At 39.0% G+C, this 22,850-nt stretch overlaps 1 protein-coding gene across 1 annotated transcript; it reads left to right on the forward strand.

The window, feature by feature from the left end:
* Positions 1-381: 381 nt before the first annotated feature.
* On the forward strand, positions 382-22,026 carry TMC3 (transmembrane channel like 3). The gene is made up of 22 exons (XM_009811871.2): positions 382-491; positions 1,781-1,924; positions 3,250-3,325; positions 5,925-6,006; positions 6,713-6,819; positions 7,838-7,936; positions 8,029-8,171; positions 9,639-9,786; positions 10,722-10,765; positions 10,923-11,070; positions 11,839-11,948; positions 12,107-12,185; positions 12,660-12,905; positions 14,538-14,666; positions 15,337-15,404; positions 15,643-15,771; positions 16,599-16,709; positions 17,224-17,349; positions 18,724-18,802; positions 19,000-19,042; positions 20,152-20,449; positions 21,186-22,026. The coding sequence occupies exons 1-22, from the start codon at positions 382-384 to the stop codon at positions 22,024-22,026; spliced, it is 3,360 nt and encodes a 1,119-aa protein (XP_009810173.2).
* The last annotated feature ends 824 nt before the right edge of the window (positions 22,027-22,850 follow it).

Here is a 22,850-nt window from a genome sequence, read left to right on the forward strand (position 1 = left end):
GCCAGCTTGATGCAGTGGGATGGCACTTTGAAGGAATACCTCATCCATGACAAGGCAAACTTGGGTCTGAATTAAGGACTGCAGCTGGCCCACCCTTGGACTCTGCTCCCTGCCTCGCTTTTGGGCATCTCGCTCAGAGGCACCCTGGCAGGGGCTGCCGTGCACTGCCGCTTTAAGGCAGGCAGGCACTGCCAGGCAGCAGGTCCTCTCCACTGCTGGAGCACCAGGCGCAGGCAGCAATCCTCTGCTCCGCAGGGCTCACAGTCGCTCGCTGCTCTCTACTTAATAACATTTGGCTGCTTATGAGACATCTGACCGGTGAGTTAAAGGCTTTCTTCTAGCACGGCAGAGTTTCACCTGGTGCGGGCAGCAGCTGCCACCATGGCAGCAGCAACGGGCTCTGCTGCAGCAAAATCTGCCAAGTCCTGCAAAAAGTATCGAACGGTGAAGCGACACGCCGGCATCTACACCTACCAGGAGCCGCCCCACAGGTAAGAGACCCCCCTCTCTCCTGAAGTGCAAACCTGCCTTATCTAGCACGAAAGCGGGATTTGTCTTTTCACTTTCGTTTAGACAGAGTGTGGTAACATGGAAAGGAGTGTGAGAAAAATCACTCTTCTCTCTTTATTTAGATGTAGTTCCAACCTCTTTGCTTCTTTATTTTTACAAAAGTGATGTTTCATACTGCAGCATAAACACCATACATAAAACAGTGTAACTCCAATGCGTTCAGGGTATAGTAGGGTAAGAAATCTCTCTATACTTTTCCTGGGTAATTATACATTTCCCTGGAATGTCCCCTGTGACTGAGGGGACAGGACTGTGGACTGATGGATCAGTGGTCTGATGAAGTATGTCCTCTGAATGTTATTACAAGGCATGGTTTAGGTTATGGTTTATTTCTAAGTGATTAAAAGGTGTTGCTTTTTCAGCAGAATTGCAGAGAACTTTCCCAGCAAGTACATAGCAATACAATTAGAAAATTTCCTAGCTGGTGGTGGTTGTAATAGTTCAGATCTCATCATTTCATTCAGGGGGAAACAGTTGCCACAGGTTTTTAGACCTAAGCCTCTGCAAGAATAAATATTGCTGCTGTTTCATATACAATACCTTGTTTCAAACAGAGAACTGAGAGAGCTGTAGCTTAGCAAATGTGGTGACAGCATCAGAAAAGGTGATTTAATAATCATCCACAGAAATCTGCATCGAAGCACGTGAATCTTTTTACAGGGACAAGTAATTCCTAGTGTGCAGGGTCCCACGCTCCCATCCCCCTCTGCAGGGAACCGGGAACGAAGGGCGACCGTGTTCTAAGCATCTCTTTCCCCCATTCTAACAAGAAAATATTTTATCGTTATTACAATCAAAATAAAAGGCCAGCACCACGTGGTGAATAAATGAATGTTAAGTGCTTTTGCTGGAAATGTTTAGACAGCACTTTGTTCCAGAAAAATATACAGAGTGTCTTGCTAGCATGATGTACAAGCTGTATGGTTGGAAATGCTTGGAGAGGAAAGACTGGGATTCATGGTGGGGAGCGGGGATAATTTATGACAGAGCAGCAAGCAGTGGGGAGGAAAAGAGGCACATCCTGGAGATGGGGAAATCATCCAAATTATTCATCAACTTTAAAACAATAAGGTTATGCAAGTTCCCTAGCTCACTGCTGTTACATTGCTCTAATAGGTTGGATCCTGCGCAAATCAACAGTTTGCTGGGGATCTGAATGGGAATAATTTGTCTTGTTTTTCCTGTCATGGGGTGTGTGCTGGGCTGCCAGCAACTCGGACGATGATATCGGTGAAGAAAAGGCTGACAGCCACGACCCAGAGCAGGTCTTTCAGAACATCCAGTACCAGAAGGAGATTATGGCCAACATCCGCTGCCGGCCGTGGCCGATGAGGCAGAAGCTGAGGGCGCTCAGGTAATGGTGTTTGCGCAAAAGCTTTCAGGCTTACTGGCTGTGACAGTGCTTCCAGCCTCAGAAGTTTTTCAGCGTAAGCTGGAAGGGATTGCGCACAGAAATGATTACGTGCTGCTAGGAAAGCACGCTGTGAGGATGCTCTGACGAGGTCTGAGAGCTGGCTGAAGGCAGCAGCCTCGGGGTGGAAAGTCTGCAGGTGAAGTTGTCTCCTGTGCACGCCTGTGGCTCCCTTTAGACAGTCGCTGTACAGAAGAGTGAGCAAGAAATCACGCTTTGGCTATCAACTACTAAAACAGTGTGTCAGCTATTCAGCGGTCTAAGGAAAGGCTCTTGGTAACGTTCAGTATTAATACATTTTAAAGCTAAATTGTTTCACTCTGTCCCAAAAAGGAAAAACAGCCTGCCATTTTCAAGGTGATTGCATGGTATGAGAACAGAAGCTGGTCATAATCTTCAGGTAATATATTGTAAATGGTAGTAAACACTGGACACTTGCAGGTTTAAAAGGTACGTTCAGCATAATAATAACATGTTTCACAGCTTAAGATTGCAATTGTTGTATTAATCATTCTAAATTTACAATGAAAGTGTGGGTACCTAACTCTTTGGGCCACCTGTCTAAATTGTGTCAGGTCTTTCACAGCGTGCTGTTTGGGGCTTGCTTACTTTTCCTTTTCACCTGGCATCTTTCTCTGAAAACCCTGTATGATGCTAGGTTGGCATTTTAGTCATGAGGAATCCCTACCAGCAGTAGAGCCCTTGTGTAATCATGGAAGCAGAGAGATTTTTCTCTCTTAGGCAGAGTCTGTGACTTGCTGCCTTCCTGCTCCTGTTGATGAGATTTTGGTGGTCCCCATTCACCTTCTGCTGAGGTCAAAGACTGCGTATGACCAGATGAATATGCGCCTCTTTGCATCTTACAAGAGCGCTACACCATATTTGCAGAAGCGGTGTTAGTATCCACATGAGATTAACTAGACTGCAATGGAGAGCTTTTTATTTTACTCGTTTGGATTGCACCATTTTAAAAGAAAGACTTTGAATCAAAAGGACAGAGAAAAAAAAATTGAGGAATAGAAACTCTCCCTGCAGTCAAAGTTTTGAATACTCAAGTTTTCTCAGACAAAATTCTCAGTGGTTTTGAATTGTCAGTAAAAACCGCAACAGGAAAAGAACAAAGCTTTGCCTGGATAAGGATTTTATGATGAGACAGTCCACAGTTTTATTTCAGAGCATTTGACAACTTTTCTAGTCACTGCTTGTGCAGAATAAGGGGCTCCGAGTAACGGGATCAATGTAGAATGAACTTCCACCTTCTCATGCAGGCAGGCGAAGGAGATCGTGCTGAAGTATGAAGGGAGACTCACGAGAACGAGAGGTTACCAAGCTGCTGGTGCAGAGGTACAGCTGCTTTTCCTTAAATTACAGCTCTTTTCTATACCAATAGTCATCTGCAGTTTTCATTCACAGAAGTGTATGTTTGCTATGCAGTCCTGATCTCCAACTCAGAACTCTGCAGAGGGAGGAAAAAGCAGTTAAAAGCTTCTTTTCTTTTTTTTTTTCTATTGTGAATTTAGTAATTACATTTTTGCAGACTAATTTGATGTGTTGAGGGATGAATGTCCTTCTATTAACGCAGTATAAGTTTCCTTCTCAAATAATCTACAAATATTGATGCGTGCTAGAGGGGGCAATTGGGAATGGGATACCAACAACACGATGTCAGTATTCTCTGAAGAGCTATTTCACCAGACTGTGGGGCCACAGTTCAATAGTTTAGAATGAAAAATGTGTCTAGCTTTTAGTTGGAAAGACAATCCTACAATAGCTTATGATAAATACATTGTTAAAGAAGGTTTTTGCTTGCATAATACTCAAAGAATTTGAATCTAATCTTAGCAAATCTATTTACACCACTGAAAATAGACCTTGGTCCTAGTTGCTGGAAATTAATAACATGTAGAAAATTGTCCCTAATATGCAACCAACGAAGAAGAGATCTTTAGTCATCTAAGCAGTTAAAAATATTTTTGGCATCATAATGAGTAGACTTTCAATGATGAAACTTATCTTAATTCAAAAAGGCAGGGTTGTAACAGTAAAATGGAACACCATGCGTTTTATTCACGTGAACAACGGAAAGGTCACATATGTATCTGTTGTTCTGTTACGTCGGTCCACAGCAAAGGTTAAAAGTACTACTTTCCATGGTAGGAAGGAGTAATTTTTCCTTATTCTGCCTTTGTGTGTGTGGCAAATGCAGTGGAAGTAGGATGCTGTTAAAATAAATACTGGGTTTTGCCCTTGACTTGAGTAGAACTAGGACGTTATCTAGAAAGAAAAGTGCTAAGGGTCTGCAATACATGTCAGTAAATCTGAGATTGGGCTCATTACTTGTTCATATCCCCCTTCCTATAAAAAATGGAGGCTGTAAGTGTGTAAGTTTTTAAATAAGTTTTTAAAACTGGCAAAATACACATTGTTCATAATTGGCCAATACAATCATGCTATTATTTATGAAAATTAAAGTTAAAATACCTTTTACTCTTTTGCCACTGAAAGCATTTTTCCTTTTCAGTTCAATTATTTTATATTTGCTTTCTATTTTTTTACATTTGCGATTAATGCCAGATACCCATACTCTGGATTCTAAGAGCATAAATTATCTGTTCACGTACGTGGCAGGCAGGAAAAGAGGTGATAGCTATCTAATTATAATTTTAACAAATACTACTCCCCCACAGTCACCTTTGTATACTTTATAAATCTGCAGTACAACTGGCACAAGCTGTTTGATTCCTTTCTCAGCCTTGTGAACTCTGTTTTCAAATGCAAGTAGCAACTCCCATGCAATTCACAGCATGTACAATTTCTTTGTTTAATTAAAATACTTCCCGATCATGCAATAAAATACTCCTACCACCATACAATGTAATTAACCTTGGCCAAAGAGACTGATGATATATTCAGTCATTAAAATGTTATTTACTTCTCTTTGGTTTTAGGAGATTAGATTTCACGATATAATATTGACACTGTTGCGGACTAAAATATAGGTGTGTTTTAACACCTAGCTGTACTAAAAATACTTTCTAATGGATGATATACAAATATTATTTTTCTGTTGATACTAAAAAGTAATAGCTCTAACTCAAAAAATCAAAAACTGCACTTAGTTTTGCACATGCAGATTTTGTGTCTCCTCCCACACGCGCATGCGCACCCCGCTGTGCGCAGGAAGATGCTTTTCTCTGACCATGCCAAAAAAAAAAATCAGTTGAATAAAGACTCTACAAAATATAACCAAAGGTTTTCTGCAGGTGTCAGCTGCAATACACAGAGCTGAGAATATAGCAGCTGAATTTGTTGCTGTTGAATACGAAAGCTTAGTTTTCCTCTAAGAAAAACTAGCATTGCTCTTCTCTTAAATTTGAAGTTAGTTGTCTGTTGATTTGTTTGCCCTAGAAATCAAAATTATTACGTGTAGCGCAGCAGGATTCGCTCATAAATTACTCAAGGCTAGGCGTCCCAGCAATACCCTACTTGGATGACTTCTGCTGCCTGGAGCCGCTGCCTGGCCCTGCTCTGCAGTTCCTCCCCTCTGCAGCCCCCAACCATGGGGAAGGCACTAGGGAACGGCGCCCGCTGCCTTCCTTCTGTTGGTTCCGCATGGTCTTTATGTGTAAAAGATGTAGATTGGTGGCTCCTGACTGTACCCTCAGAGGTGTATAAAGGGTGCTCTGTCTCATCTTTATTGGCATTTGGCTGGTAAGCAGAGTCAAGGACTCTGCCCCCCACGTTTTGCGAGTTTCTAAAACCCACCATGGTTTGCTTTACTCACCTTCCCCACAGACATGCTCGAAGATTATAGTAATTACTGTTTGTAATATTTCTTGTGATACAGGATGAAAGAGACATGAGTGCAATGGTCTACATTTCTATTTTTGGTTTTTTTACAGGCAGCAGTGTCGTATTTCTAATTTCTCTGCTTTTTTCTCAGCTTTGGAGGAAGTTTATTCGACTTGCATACAATTTTGTGGTAATCTTTATTCCTTGGGAAATGAGAATAAAGAAAATAGAGAGTAAGTATAAAGATTTAATGGTATTGAACAGTAAAGCACTTGCTAAAATGCTGGGTCTTAGGGTTTATTTTTGAATTTACTGCATTAAATAATATTTGGGAAAGAGTTAAATGCAAACTTTCAACAGTGACATTTTCATTGAAAACTTTGCTTTTTCTTCTTTTCCTGGTGCCTTAGACACTGCACAGTTCTCATTTATGGTCTTAGTGGGGGGTAACTTTTTAAAAGTCCTATTTGTGCCATTGTGGTTCTGAAAATGCAGGAAGATTTGGTTATAGTTTATCACAGTCCATGGGGCAGCATCCTTGGGCCAACATCCCCCCATCTGCCCACGGTTAAGTGTGGTTGTAACCTGCGTCACCGGCCCTTGAGCCTTTGAATTGAATTAAAGCAGCCCTTAACATTACATCAGCAGTCAGGTCATACCTCTGTGCTTCAGGGGCAAAGGAAAATGGATGCATGACATCATCCAACATAGCAGCTTCTTGTGTAAATACTGCTGGTAATCGTGAGGCTTCCCCAACAGAGTTTCTGTTGGAATTATATTTTCCTCATGGACATGTTAAAATTTTCTCTACATTGTTGTATGCCCTGTGTGAATAAGAAAGGTTTTTCTTTTGTTTTAGTATTCAAATAATATTTCATTAATAAATGATATGAGCTTTTACAGACTCTGTATCTCAGATACTATTTTCTGTGGTTTAAGGTCATTTTGGGTCCGGAGTTGCCTCTTATTTCATCTTCTTGAGGTGGCTATTTGGAATCAATATTGTACTTACGATAATGACAGGAGCATTTGTAGTCTTACCAGAGGTAAGGACATGTTAATATTTACAGAAAAATGCTTACTGTTGCACTTTCCTTTCTGAATTAAACAAATGCCACTCTTAAAGGCATACATCAATTTGAAACGTACAATTGAAAATGAATTATTTAAAATAAATTCCACTATTAAGAGTTTTTTCTGCCAAAGGATAAGAGATTTTTGCTATTAGTGTTAGAGGTGATATTTTGTAAACATGGTACTAATGCTTTTACAGGATATGTTTGTATCCGATTACTAAAATGGAGAACCAAATCCTAAAAGCTGTAGTTGGTCTTGAGTAGGCTCAGGTCCTGCTAGTGTCATTTACAGGCAGAAAAACATAACATCCCTCTCCAGACTCTGGATTATTGTCCATTAGAAATCATTTTCTAGAAGTTCTGAACAGACACAACTTTGGTTAGTTCTTGCATGCAAGTAAGGCTATTTGTTAACTTTGTTAAATTATTCATAAATACTGTTTTGCCTCACCTAACCTGTGCTTTAATAATGTTATCAGAAAACATAGGAATATCTGATTTTTCTTCTCATTGGCTAAACTAAAAAAAAAAGTACCCCCAAACAAACAAAAAAGTAAATGGAAATAAAAAAGGTATTCACTTTCTTTTTTTTTTTAAGAAAAAGATTTAATCTTGAAATACCTTTTTGAGATCAAACACAGTCATATTTAATTTAAAAATGCTTAAATTAAAACAAACATAACTTTTAAAGCTATTTTGTTAATGGTTTCAGTTGTTCTCTCTTTTCATTTCTCAGCCATTTTGAAGATGTCTACATAACACTAAATTTCCTCATAGGCAGACCACAGATAGCAAAAAAAACCCCATCTGGTTTAGTGGAAAATGAATGCAGGATTTCTCATGGAGTTTCTAGTTTAGGATGAGGAATGACCCACTACTCGCTATCCTGACGGTATCATCTGTGCAGGCAGCTCCTGGTGGGTTCTGCTGTGCAGCCCCAGGTCAGACGGGCTCACGCAGCTTCTGAGACCTTCTCTCTCTTTCCCAGCTACTGGCCGGAGCACCGTTCGGCAGCACAGTCAGCAAGACCATTCCCAAGGAGCGTATTGCATCTGCTCAAGACCTGGACACCATCTGGTCACTAGGGGCAAGACTAAAACCACTCTTTGTTGTCTCGCTATTGCTGGTCTGTTGTAATCGTTAGTTATTGCTCTTACTTACAGGCTCTGGTCTTTGCAGGGCTACCTCCAGTACTCTGTTTTGTTTTATGGCTACTACGGTCATGACAGGAAGATTGGGAAAGCTGGATACCGGCTGCCTCTTGCCTACTTCCTTGTTGGAATGGCAGTGTTTGCTTACAGCTTCATCATTCTCTTAAAAAAGTAAGACTTCCCATTTATTGCTGTTCATAGGCTTGTGTGTTCAGGCAATCGTTAATGGTATATTTATCCCATTTCCTCTGTATTTATTCTGCATAGTTCTATTAATCTGTTCAAGTCTGCTAATATCAGGGAGGCAGACTGAGTTTAGTTCTAGCTTGCTCTTTATCTTGCTATCATTTATCTTTGTTCTCTCTTCAGTTTCCCAGTCTATAAAAGAAGGGCAGCACAGAAGATGATCTGTGTACTTTGTGTTTGTATAGCGTAAGGTCCGACACTCATGGAAGTCCTTTCTGGTTTCCTCTTTTCTGGTATAAATATTGCTACGACAGAAATTTATATTTTAAGTGTAATGCTTTCAGCATTATTAGTCCCATCTGCTGAAATACAAATATAAAAATTCCACCCTAGATGTAGTATCATTTGCATTGTTTCAGCCAGCATGTGGCATCCCATTCAAATGTAAGTTTACTTTCCTTGCTGTTGAGGGGCCAGGAGCAAGAGTTACTTAGCAGAGAGAGGAAGATTGCTGGCGCTGACCATAAATCCAGGAATGTGCAATGCTTGGAGAGGGGCAAGGTCACTCTATCCTCTCCTGATTTGCTTTCCCTTCCCTTCTGGATACCTATTCATCCAGTACAGTGCAGTCCAGGGACATTTTTAGCGCTGCCTGTAATAACTCTCAGTTTTGAAGCCAAACCTTCCCTTTTCATTTATTTTTATTCTACCTGCTGGTTTGTGCCAAGGGTCACTGATATGTTTGACACTGATCTACGCATCTGCAGTTTCTGGATATGATTAGCTCTTCTCCTTCTGACTTAGCTCACTGACTGTTTAGCTGCTTACAGTTAGTTCCCCTTTTAACATTGTCCTTTTGGATGCCCTTTCTTTCGTATGCTATTAATCTTCATTTCATTTCTTACACTTTGCAATATTCTGCCATCTTGCCTATCTGAGATGAGTAGGTGGGTTTTTCTTTCTTTTTTCCAAGGTCTGTAAGATTGTACTGGGTTTCTATTTGACAATAATTTATATTTTGAGGGTAAAAACAAACAGAACTTGTGCATGATCATTAGTTTTGCCAAACTAGCTTGTAATCACAGTAATAGTGTTCTTAGTGACAGTACCTTCCACCTGGATCCTACCTGGAGATTGTAAAACTGAAATATGTTTAAGTCCACGGCTCTACTGAGATTTACTTGCTTTACCTGTCAGCTATAAAGAATGTAAATATCAAAATGCCCTTCCACAGTGAGTCACTTCTGCACTAGAACAAAAGTGAAATTCATGCTCTGAACCTCACCCTGTTTTATTTTCTTCAGAAAGCTGCCAACAACGACACTGATTGCTGCAAACTTTTGGCAGTTCTAAAGGCATAGACATCTGAAAACTATGGACCAAACCAGTGGTTTCCTTCATATTCATCTTCACACATTAACAACTGTTGAATGTTTGTTATTTTTTTTACAGAATGGCAAAGAACTCAAGAATGAGTTTAGCAAGTGCCTCTGATGAAAATTACACTTTCTGTTGGAGACTGTTCTGTGCTTGGGACTATTTAATAGGAAACCCAGAGGCTGCAGAGAGCAAAGCTGCTGCCATAGTTAATAGCATTAGGGTGAGCAACTGACCTTCAAATTATTTAGAGTTAATTAGTTTGTTAATCTGTGAGCTATATAAGTCTTTCCTCTCATTCCCTTGCATTTCCTATTGTTTTTTTGGTATTCATTTACAGATCTGTTTGCCTAGGGGAGGACTGGTATCACACCTATGTGTGGCATTGCAGTCACATTATACTTGCTGACACTGGCATTCTGTCCCAGCAAGGCCATTGTGCTCTTCTTCAGAAGAGTTTTACTTAATGCCACTGTATGTGTGACAAGAAGTTAGACATCTAGAAATAAATTTGCTTGTGATGCAATTTCATTGAGTAATAGAATCAAATTCATGTTAAAAATGTGAAAACACTCATTTATTTCATCTCTCCATAACAAATGGTCCAGGGACATCTTACAGTTTTCTCAATATTAGAAAATTGCTTTAAATACAGATGTTTTCCATTTAGAATTTAAGAACAGATGTGGTTTTCATCAAAAGTAATTTATTTCCCAAATTTGGTGTATTCTTATTAAGTCATTGAACAAAATTACTTCAAATTGTGTTAAGGATAAGTTAATAAGCTATGATATTTAGTTATTTCAGTGACTGAGGATGACTTTTGACGGTTCTGTATTAAATTACTGACACATGGATTCTATAAGCACATTCTGCAAAAAGATCTGGTAGTGTAAACCTCTGGTTGTACCCCATTGACCATGTGTGACTGAAAGTGCACAAGTATTTCATTACTGTGTGTTTGTTTCTCAGAAATCTCCCTCACTATTTAAGCACATTTACCACTCCTAAAAAGCTATGCAGGACAGAGAGGTATTTATCCACTTGTACTTCCAGGATGTGAAGTTTTTTATTAGTATACTTGATTCCTTCTGTGAAAGATATGTGCACCATTTTTGCTGAACACTATTAAAATGATAATGCTGTGTTTCTTTCAAGGAAGCTATATTGGAAGAGCAGGAAAAGAAGAAAAGCAAAAACTTGTATGTATATAAGATCAGAGATACTTTTCAAAGCACTGTTTCAGTGCAAATAGCAGTGCTAATCTGCTTGTCTTGTACTTCTAAAAGCCATGTTAGAAAAGACCCCTGGTGTCATAAGACAACCTATTGTATTGGCTGTATCTTTTTTTTCCCGCAGGGCAGTGACTATAAGCTTAAGAATTATTGCAAACATTCTTGTGCTTCTCTCGCTTGCTGGAAGTATTTACATCATATACTTCGTTGTGGATCGATCCCAAAGGTTAGAGCGCACCAAAAAGGAATTGACTCTTTGGGAAAAAAATGAGGTACACTGTCTTTACACTACCTTTGTGTTAGAAGCAGGATTATTGTCTCAGGTGTAAATCGCAAGAGATAAGCCAGGAGAAATGAGGAATGAGAGGGCAGAGTGGCGGTTACCTGAGTGGCGGTTACCTGCCTATCTCTTTGCACGTTTGCTCCCTCTGCCCTGCAGCAAGGTGTCAGCAGAGCTGAAGTGGGCAGGGGGATGCTGCAGGTCCTCATTTCACAAAAACTGCAGTTCTAGCTGGCCCCTATTTTGTAAGGACAAAGCATAAACTCTCCTGTCACTTGCAAGTCTACTTTTGCGCCCATGATTGAGCTGAGTGAAGCTGGGCTACCAGACTAGAAAGGAATCAGCTTTGACAATAGCTATTGATTTCAGCTGGGGGTTACTGAATGTTTTGAGAGTATTTCCATTCAGAGGAATGAGTGGATACTGAGAGTAGGAAGTGAGTAAGTATGGAGAAGCTACTCATCCATTTCAGAAGAAGATGCTGGCTTCATATTTCCCACACTAGGTTTTTATTTTAATTAATACAGTAGTAACTTTGAAGCTACCGTGTCTTGTGTAAAGATTCCTGAGTGGTATTCCAGATCTATAATTTTGGACCATAACTCCTGTTATTACTAAAGTCAATAACTTTTTGAAGTATCTCCTCCAAGAAAAGCAATCACCAAAGCATGTGCACCAGCAGTAGTTCGATCAGCACTCAAGGTACCACAGAAAACCTACATGAAAAGCTACAAAAATGCTGCGTCTTTCTGTTTCGTAGGTAAGCGTAGTTGTGTCACTGATTACAATGATTGCACCCTCTGCTTTTGAACTTGTGGCAGCTCTGGAAATGTATCACCCAAGGACGACTCTTCGCTTCCAGCTTGCCAGGTATGGGCATTATGCAGTGTAGAAAATACATGGGGAGAAAGGGAGGAAGAGGAGATGTGTTCTGGTTGCATGTTTTAGTCCAGCCAAACAAGAGAATGTATGAGAAGACAACAGGATAACAATGCCGATAACCCGTATCTTGTTCTCCTTGTTTTCAGGGTTCTTGTTCTATACCTGGGAAACCTCTACAGTTTAATCATTGCTCTCCTGGATAAAGTGGACAGTATGAGTGTCACTGTAAGTTTAATTTGATGTTTTCTGATATGTAAAGCTAGTAGACTTTACAGACAGAATTACGTTTATTGTGACATATATGAAGTCAGATGAAAATTTGTTTGAAATTGATTAAAACATATTACAGTTTGATAGGATTGTAAAGTTAAGTTTAGTTTGTAATGTTCATTTACAACTACTTGTAGTTTTTTATAATATATATTTTTATGATAAATATATTCCTGTGCATTGCTTAACTATTTAAAAAAAAAAAAAGCCCTTACTTTAGGCCAAATATTTCCAGCTGCCTAAAATCAGCTTTCAGTAGTCCTTACAAGTTCCAGTTGACTCTGTACATTTACAGCTACTTAACAGTCACCTAACTGCTACTTGAAAATAGATGAAGAAATGCCTCAATGTATTTACATTGTAGAAGGTACAGACATCTGCATGTATCTACAGTTGAAAAAGTAGCTTTTGGGACATATATTATTTCAGGACTCTGACATCAACAACAATGCAAGTAACTCTACCAACTTCTTAGCAACCAAAACTTTTTCTAAAGAAGACAATTTATCTACAACCATTCCTGATGTCCAAATTAAGAGAAATGGCATTGTCACATTGGAAGAGAGTCGCACTCAAGGCTTGACGGTCTCTGACTCACTGGTTAACAAAACAGTTTCCTTTAACTATAACACCCAGAACCCACAGGATCAGTGCTGGGAGACGTATGTTGGTCAAGTATGTAATTGTTTTATTATGTCATCAACTTATTCCTAATCCACATTTGACAAAAAATTAAAATCATGTTGTGCTGTGTTCAATTTTAGACCTTTCCTTTGTATAAATTCCAGAATTTAGCTATGGATTGTGTAGAAAGAGTAAAGACTACACAAAGTGCTATGGCCACAGATACAAGCTTTGTTTTTTGTTCAGTATCTACAATGTGTTTAGTGTTGTACAAATGTTGTTTTGCCAGGCTTCGGTCTCTATCTTCAGCTCTGCGCAGGCAGATCTCTACAGATGTGTGATACAGATGCGTGATACAGATTCTATTTTAATAGGATACATCCTATTAAACTCATACAGAGAAACATGGCTATAAAAATATATAAGCAGTAACACACGCCCTGTGCAGATTCAGACTGCTGCCTGGATAGATGGGGATGCAGAACTGAGCTAAGCATGAGATCATGCTCTTGGTCATTTGTACAATATCGCTGAAGTCTCTATTCATTCGGCCTTGGTAAATCACTAGAGGATGAAGTGTTCTTCACTTCTTCAGAGAGAAAGAGGACAACAACAGAAAGTTTCCAAACACTGTCAGTTCGTAAGAGCCAGCTGGGTGGCAGTGCCATGTATGCGTGCTCCTGCAGTTAAGTTGCAGAAAATCTGCAGACTTAATACGACACTTTTTGCTTCCCTACGTGTGAAGCATACATCATTTGTGGCCTTTACTTTGAGTGACTAGCAGTGGCACTAACACATACAGAGAGATATTTTAACCACAAAAAAATTCAAAATATGTCATTCGATCCCAACGTACTTTGGTCTCTGTCAGTGTTACACTTATGTCTAGGCCACCAGACTAAGAAAGATGCTAGCGTGCTTCTGACTTGCTGAGCTTCTTGTTCCAGAGTGATCAATATTAAAGGTCTTGTTTGATCATCTGGACCAAAAGACCCCTCCTAGGTTTATTAGCCTGACTTCTATTCTTGTATGCCCCTCTCCCTATTGCACAGTCATCAGGAAATTTTTAGAATCAGTGTTCATGGGGTTTTTTGGTGTTTTTTTGTTTTTTTCCCCAGAATGGGCTAGAGTTCTTTTGAATTGAATTTTTTCTATTTAATTGTACGTTTTTAAAGCTCAATTAAATATAGGATAACACCATTCATTTGTAAGCACTAAACAGGTGTCTCTTATAGCTTGATGATCCTACTGCCATTGGGTTTTGGGTTTGTATGAATAATAAGCATTTCTCATTGTGAAGCACTTAGCAAGTATGTATTACAACAGTCAGTATAATAAAGGATTGGGTACAATAGAAAAACCAACCCATTTCAGTTTATCTAGATAAATTTTCAGAACAGTCATTAAAAAGAAAGCTTGAAGCCATCATGACCAGAGTTTTATTGCTGCATGCAATAGAAGGCACACTGGAAACTTGATTATATTTGTTCTCTTTGCTAGAATGAAGACAAGTAAGGGAAAAGTCAAACAGGAAAAGCTTAAAAGGAAATAATTTATATATTCAAACCATATTTTATCAGGACACTAAGCTTGAGCCAAAATACAAGTACAAATGCAAAAGAGCCATATGCAATCCATTTGCTTCCAGAATGACTCAGTATATGTGAACAATATGTATTTCAGGAGATGCTAAAGCTTTCAATTATCGACATGATTTTCACAGTCGCAAGCATCCTGCTAATTGATTTTTTCCGTGGACTGTGTGTCCGATATTTAAGTGATTGCTGGTGCTGGGATCTCGAAAGCAAGTTTGTAAGTACAGTCTTTATTTTATGAAACTAAGAAGCTGAAGATGGGTAGGCTCCTTCCCTTAGTACTGAACACCCTTAAAGCCTTTCAACAGAAAAATAATTTCTTGGTAGACCACATCTATAAAAGCACAGCTCACACGGGGTTTAAATTGGAGGGCACAGGGTAAATGCTGAGATTGGATGTTCTTCTCAAGCCTAGTCCCATGGCCATGGTGCAAAAATCTTTGTGTTTCCCAAAATGAGATTGCGGTGCAGTCCCAGAGTCAAAGATGAGACAGAGGTCGTGGAGTTGCTCCCCACATCCTCTTTTCTGTAGCTGTAATTTCTATCTATAATGTAGATAGTGGTCCACGAAACAATAACCAAAAGCACTTCAAGAAAATTATGGTGAGTAATAATTGGTTAGCAAGAAGCTGTTGGCATGAAAGGCTGAGGACTGTTCTTTTGTCTTTAACTAGAAAAGTGAAGTAAACTAGAGAGGAATTAGTTTATTTAATCCCCTGCTGCAGAGTAGGTTTTACTGTGTTCCCACTGCCTGCCAAAAGTTGGTATTTGAACTGGATGTTTCAGGCTATGTGCTGTCTGCAAACTGTTTCAGTCAAACGCTTCTGATAAATTATCTGAAAAAAAGATTAAGACAAGGTATTCATCCTACACTGTGTTTCTTGTAGCCAGAATATGGAGAATTCAAAATTGCAGAGAATGTATTGCATTTGGTCTACAACCAAGGAATGATCTGGTATGTAGTCCATAAACGATTTTTCTTGTCCTTTGCTGGCTGATTACTGAGTCAATCTGACGATTTCCAATGAAACCTATTCAAGTAGGATATTGGCAAAGCAGTCTTTTGTACTTTATTATATAAGAGATTGTCTGTTGATAGTGAGCTGTTGTTTACCTGTTTTTTTTCATACATTCTTTTTCTGTGAACATTGCCTCTGGCAACACTGAGCACTGACGTGACATTATTTTTCCAGGATGGGAGCTTTCTTTTCACCTTGCTTACCAGCATTCAACGTTCTCAAGTTGATTGGACTCATGTACCTGAGGAGCTGGGCTGTGTTAACATGTAATGTACCACATCAGCAGGTTTTCAGAGCATCTCGGTTAGTCAAAATAAGAACAAAACATAAAGAATAAATCAAATGCAGACAATGGAAATGTCTTGTGTGCATAGGAACAAAATGACAGGAGATTTTAGCTCTGAAAGTTGACAATCAAATTTGACAGTAATGCTGATAACAAAGGTCTGTGAAAAAAACATAGTTGCTGAGAAACTGGAGGGTTTGTAAAGCGGGTGGTTAAACATTTGCAAGAACTGAAAAATATGTCAGGGAATATTCCTAGACCAGTATATGTGGCCTAACATAAATGCTTTATTTCCATACAAATCCGATTGAGCACAATAACCTACATGTGTTAACTGTTGCAAGTCCTATTTCTTGATGTTTCTTTCTTTGAAAGCTATGAAGTATCTGCTTTTGTCTGTTGCATCGCGCAACAGATTTCCCCATTTTTCTTCTATCATGATGAGTATCTTAATTGTTTACTCAATATGGAAATAATTTAGGGCATCTTAAATTCTTAAGAATCAATTATTTCTAACATGTTTTGAACATGAATCAACTTCTGCCACTGTTCTTTTTGTCCCCCAACCCAACTGGGCAGTAAGGTCAGTTTTTATAGAAGGGTGCTATAAACTGTTCTCTGGCTGCAGCAGTGGTATCTGGAAAGCAGTGCAAATAGGATTTTGATCATTAAAAGTCTGTTTAAACTGGCTCTGTTCAGACTGTTTAATCATAGCAGAATGATTTTGATCTTTCAGAAATGTAGATCTTGAACTTGTTAGGTAGATACAGACTTGCAGCTTTTATGTTGCCTCTGTTTTTCTCTCTGATTAGTATAATCTGAAACATGTTACGCCTTCTTGCAGATCCAATAATTTCTACTTGGCCATGTTGCTGTTCATGTTGTTCTTATGCATGTTACCAACAATTTTTGCTATTGCCCGATATAAGCCATCTTTAAGCTGTGGTCCCTTCAGGTAAGTTATAATGGACTAATGAAAATTGCAAAGATTTTATTTCACCCTCTCACAATAAATTCATCAGGTTTAATAATATCCAAATTAGCAAATTTAAAAAAAAGTTGATAGGACAATGTTTTTCTGCTGTCAATGCTTTCTAGATTAAGATTTAATCAGGTGAATATGGCAACATTCTGAGTGAGGCTTGACATTTTGCTTTATAAACATGGTTGTTATTTTATGTTTACATAATGTAAAGTGCCACCGAGCAATCTAGCACACCTCACCATCTTGTGTCTCAATTCAAGCACCCTCCAAACCTGGCCAATGCTTTTGTGCTTTGGAAAAATTGTTAAAAAGCAAATAATGATCAAGCTGCTTTTATCATTATTTTTTTTCTTTCACTATACTATTTCAAAGTAGTTTTGGATGAAAATCCTTGTTTATTCAGTGCAACACTGCTTAACAAATCGATGCATTGAGGATTTCTTACAGCTTAATTTTACCTTCTTTTTTTTTTCCCTCCTTGTAGTGGACAAGAAAAAATATATGATATTGTTTCTGAAACAATTCAAAATGACTTTCCCACATGGTTCAACACAGTGATTACTTACATCAGCAGTCCTGTGGTTGTCCTCCCTGCACTACTACTTTTATTGTAAGTACTTTGGTTTTCACAGGCAGGTTAAATTGATCATATTAATACAGGCCTGATCTCTGGAGAGTCAAATGTCGATACTGAGGAACAAACACTGCATTTTTGTAATTTTATTAATATCTGAAAAAACACCCGACCTTATTGAATTTATGGTATATGGATCAGACAGGAATGAGAGCACGTTAAAAAGGCTGTCATCACATTTTCAAAAGGAATTTCTTGTTCTGAGATACTGTGTTAGAGCAAGTTCGCTATATTATGTCAAAGCTTGCAGTGCTGTTGGTTCCAGGAAGTTTTAAGATCCTTCTTCACTCTCAAGAGCTCCTCAGAAATTAATTTTCCGTTTCCTCATGGTCATTAGTTCAGTTTATGACTGAACAGGGCTCAGTCTACCATTTAAAGAAGCTACCCAGTCATCCTGATTTCTGACAGGATAAATCAATTATGAAGGTCTGCTCTTAAGTGTTAATGTAATATAACTTGCTGCAGACTTTCCAGTGGAAGTCCTTTCTTACTCTAGTTTCTAAATAATTGTTCATAGCTGGGAATTAATATCTACTTTGAGCTCTTTGAAATTAGCTTTGCTTTTATGAAGTATCATTTTTCTTGTATGTACCTTAACATCATTTTTTTCCCTGTAAACTACAGACAAATGCAGAGTTTGTCCCACCAGTGGGCTTTTCAGACAAATCAAAAAGACCGAAGCAATACTTTCTATTTGTAACTTTTTCCTCTAAGGTCCCAGCCATGTAAATATGAACATATTTACAAATTTAAGTAGATCTATTGACTGCTTCAAACTGATGGCTAAGCACATATGTAAGTGTTTGTGGTATGTAGTCTAGCTATAAGACTTTACTTCCTCTGAAAGCCAGTGTAATCCATTATGTGAGGCCAGATCTGATCTCTGGTGTGCCAGTGTAAACAAGGTGTTATTCCAGTCAGTCAACAAAATTACATTGGTATGATTGTGCAAACTCAGCTGTAATTCTGGTGTCTCTGTTCTGTAACCTTGGACTGGAAAAAAAAGATGAGAAAATATTTATCGAAATTTTCACTTTGAGCATGTCCAGAATTTAAACAACAACAACAAAAAAAGCTAGAAATGTGCCCAGGGTTACATGGACAATGAAAAGACCTGCAAAAAACACAGGCACAATTAGAACTGCTGTTAAATCTGTTTTAGGTGTCACTTCTTTCCTTCTTTCATGTATGTTTGCCTGAAAGAATTCTAATGATCCATTATCATGGTATAAAGGAAATGCTACAAAGCAGTAACTGAACCTGTACATCATTTTGCTGACCTATAAACCCTCAAAGAGAAAACTGTCAAGAATGTTTGTTGTGACTCATAATCACCTCTTTCACTTCTAGCATGCTAATCTATTACCTACAAAGTATTGCAAGATCATTAAAATTCACCAACAATCAACTGAGAATGAAGATCCAAACAGTAAGTACAGTTCAAAGCACTTTTACATGCAATTTGGTGGGTCTTCAGGAAAGTACTAGCCTAATTAAATCTCTGAAGTCACTTCCAGTGTTTCACAATGTAAAACCAATCTTGTATTTATCATCCTTGCGCAGCAGGGAGTTCACTCTCTAATCCATAATAATCAACTGCTTCACATTCTTTTGAATGTTTTTTAGGAAAGAACTGAAGATAAGAAAAAGGTGGTTCAGATGGCAGTAGGTAAGTTGGTGAGCTTTAGAAATGCCACTATTAGTAAAGCATTTAGATGCAAAACCATTTTGATTTCTCATACATATAGGGAAGTTCAACGAAATTTAAAAAAACTGTATTTCCTGTAGAGTCCTCCTTTTAGATGGTTTTTGAGCTCAGCTTGACTTAATCTTGGCAGCACTGAAAGACAAGATGTGTAGTTTATACCTAAACTCTGCTGGGATCTTTGGACTGTGCATTTTCCTGCTTTTACTACCAACAGGGCAGAACCTGGGGAGGCATCTCTGGTGATTCAAATCCCATCAGACCTTGCTCAAAATTCAGGGGGTAGTAGGCAGAAGAGGGGGAAGGGAATGGCTCCTGTTCTTTGACCTGAGCGGGTTGAACCTTTCATAGGCAATGAAAAGATTTCAGACTTATCTACTGTACCTGAGAGAATTTGAACCTGCACCTTCCACTTCTCAGATTTTTAGCAATGAGAAACCACAGAAAGGATGACATCCTTGTAATACCTCCCAGTGAAATGAAGGACTAAAAATTTGCCAAGCCAAAGAGAAGACATGATTCGGTAGCATTATGGCTAGATCTTAATGCTACTGTGACCCCCTTATAGCTCTCCAGCACACACTTAAATGGTGAAATACCTGATGTATAGCAATATAGTGATCAGGAGTGACTATTAAGGGCAATGAGGTATGTGTCCTAGTTGGATTTCCTTTGTTACAGAAACCAAATGCAGCTTTTGGCTGTGACCAGTGCAGTCACTGGAGCCAGTTTGCTGAATTCGGCCACCTTCATATTGGAAGTGGTGCACATTGTGAACTAAAACAGAGCTCTTGAAGAGACGTTGGTTTGCTGCCCATTTTGGAGTCCTACAGTGCAATGTCCAACAATGTCTATGTTCCCCACTACTACATCTGCCACGTACCGTAGTATGCAAATCCACCCCTTTACCACCATGTCTCCCAGTGTGACACCAGTTTCTCTTTTTTGAACGCAGTGGGGTTCTGTTAGCATTGAATCCCCTGACTGAAGGGTGAATTTGAGCCACTGCATTTACACAGCAGCTTCTAAATTTAGAGACCTGGACAGTTCCTGTAATAATTTCTGTTTTCTAGCCAGAATCCAAAATCTGGATGGGAATGACAAGAGACCTGAGCAAGAAAGTGATATTATCAGCCAGGAGTCTTCTGTTCGGACCTCAACTCCCCGAAAGAATGGCAGTGTCTTGAACTTTGAATCTCCTGTGAGCAAAGGCACCAGAATACAAACCATCTCCCAGTCTGTGCCCCAAACTGTGCCCTCGACTGATGTTGCAAGACCTGTCAGTGCAACTCCCACAACTTCAATCTCTTTAACTCCAGCTCCCTCAGTGTCAAGTGTACAGAAAACAAGAAACAATCATATCACAAACAGGCAAGAGTGCTTTGGTTTTGAAATGGCATTTCTTCCAGCAGTTCCATGACATACCTGTGTTTATTTACAAAATAGCTGTGTATTCAGACTGTCTGGAGCAGTAAAACAGCTGAGGGTTTTTTTAAAAGCAGATTCATTCATGGGTGCTATTCAGATTGTTCCTTAACTCTCCCTTAATTGAGATGGGATTATAAAACTTTTGAAATTTTGTAGTTGATGGAGTTTACACACACCTCAAGCACAGGTAAATACTAAGCTTCCCCTCAGGTGTATAACTAAAATAGTTTGTGCAGGATACTGCTTCCATGAACAAGACAAACACAGTAAGAGTAAAGGAACTCTGTACAGAATGCCTGTGCAGGTCTAGCTGTAGGACAACCAGTTTTGGACATCAGCAGACTAATGCTTTAAGCTACCTGTTGTTTGTTTTTTTTTCAAATGATCAGATAAAGAGCATTTTTAAACAGTTCTCAGAATAATAAGAAAACAGAATGGGGAATATAACTTGAGAGGTCTGTTGTCTGCTGCCTTTTCCCAGGGAAGAACAAATCTATCTCCTTATTACTAGGGTATGTTTCTCAAACTGGTCCTAAAAAGATGGAATAATGGAGATTCTATAATCTCCAACTTTACAATCTAGTGTTTGGCTTCCAGAGCAATGAAATTTTTTGTATGTTTTAATTACATTAATAGGTAAGTATCTCAACAATTCCTTTGGTTTTTTTCCTTCCTAAAGGTACCCAAGTGTTGTGCATGGGAGTGCAAGCGAGCTCTGTAAAACAAAGCCCTACACACCAGTGACTTTCAAAAAGCACACTGAAGATGTTCATTCTGAGCCTCTTTTCAGAAAAAGCATTCGGCAGGTAAATCTGGATGCTCTTGGGGCAGAGGCTCCAGTTTTTGTGGGACGTAGACCATACGCTACCAGGTATTTTCTTGTTAATGAAAATGAGTCCCGCAAAAAATCACTTCGTTCTACCTCCCGACTTCAAAGGCACTTCAGAAAGGATGAAACAGGAGACATTATTGAGTTGTATCCACGTGATGTCAGAAGATACGTGGTTCGAACACCACACCAGATGTATTCCCCTCGTCCCAGTGAAGATGAGGAGGATGAAGAGGGACTTGGGAGAGAATTCACGAACAGATCCCATCGCCCTCGCTCACTGTCTGATCTTCGCCCAGCACCACGATTTTACATTGGGGAACGTGCTGATGGCCACATTCTTATGAGCAAGGATCTAGCCAGAGTGCATTACAAATCCTGGGATGATGGCTTTGAGCTAGACCTGGACAGGCCTCCATATGCTTACAAGAAAGTGCACCTGAACTATCTTGAGCCCCATGTGAAACCAAAATCAAAGCAAAAACTGGAGCAATCTCTAACAGAATCTGACACCATTTCCATTGAGTCCAGCAGTGATCCACAGAACAGCAGCAATGACCAGTACATCCAGGTCATACATAGCAAGGAAAAGTATCCAAAACCTGGGACAAAACTCAACAAAAAGAAATCAAAAAACAGTGTTGATCTAAATATGTCTGAGCCTAATGAACTGATATGCTCAAATGTCTGAGAAAGTGCCCCAACCTTCTGTATTTTGAACAGGTGTACATGCATTTGTTGTACTTGCTGTTTGAGGTCTATCGGAATAACTATGAAATAGTCTTTGCAACAACAGTGTATGCAGCCATTAGAGGTGGGAAACACATAGTTAGCCTTGTGTTTTACCGTTAACTGTACCTTGCTTTAGTATCACCACTGATACTTGCAAAATTTGGAAGAGAAAATTATTCCAATTTATTACTTAGTGTTATGCTGTTAAAAAACAAAAACCTCACCTACTGGAAAATCAAAAGCTATTTACTTGGGGCACTTTAATTAAACCAGTACAAAAATATGCCAGACAAGGCTCTCTCTGACCCAGTCGCAGCTAAAGATGCTCCCACTGAATAAATTCAGCAGGTAATCAGCTTCCTACAAATGGAGTTACTATTTACAGTATAATTTATGACATCTTGATGGGCTTAGTTTGAATATGGTGTAGCTCAAACAAATCAGCAATAGGTAAATTACAGAGAATAGTGAGTTTCTTTAGAGTGTACTGCATAGGCAGTGGAGTTAGTTGATCGTAGCAATGCATGCCAGCCTTCTAGATGAAATCCTAGATCTTCTATTAATTTTCTGGTGAGACTCCCCAGCCCAGCCTTATAAGCTTCGCTGTGGAAAACTTTCTATCCATGGCCTTTAAAAAACTTGCTTCATTTGCTCCTAATTCAATTCTATCCTGTTTTTCACACACCATTGCAATTTTACACCTTCTTTAGATGCTGAAGATTGTTTTGGGGTTTTTTTTCCCATGTCATTTGGATTACACCGGGATAAAAGAACTGCTGGCCT

This window comes from Gavia stellata, chromosome 13 (assembly GCF_030936135.1).
Source record: "Gavia stellata isolate bGavSte3 chromosome 13, bGavSte3.hap2, whole genome shotgun sequence".
NCBI classification, from domain to species: Eukaryota; Metazoa; Chordata; class Aves; order Gaviiformes; family Gaviidae; genus Gavia; species Gavia stellata.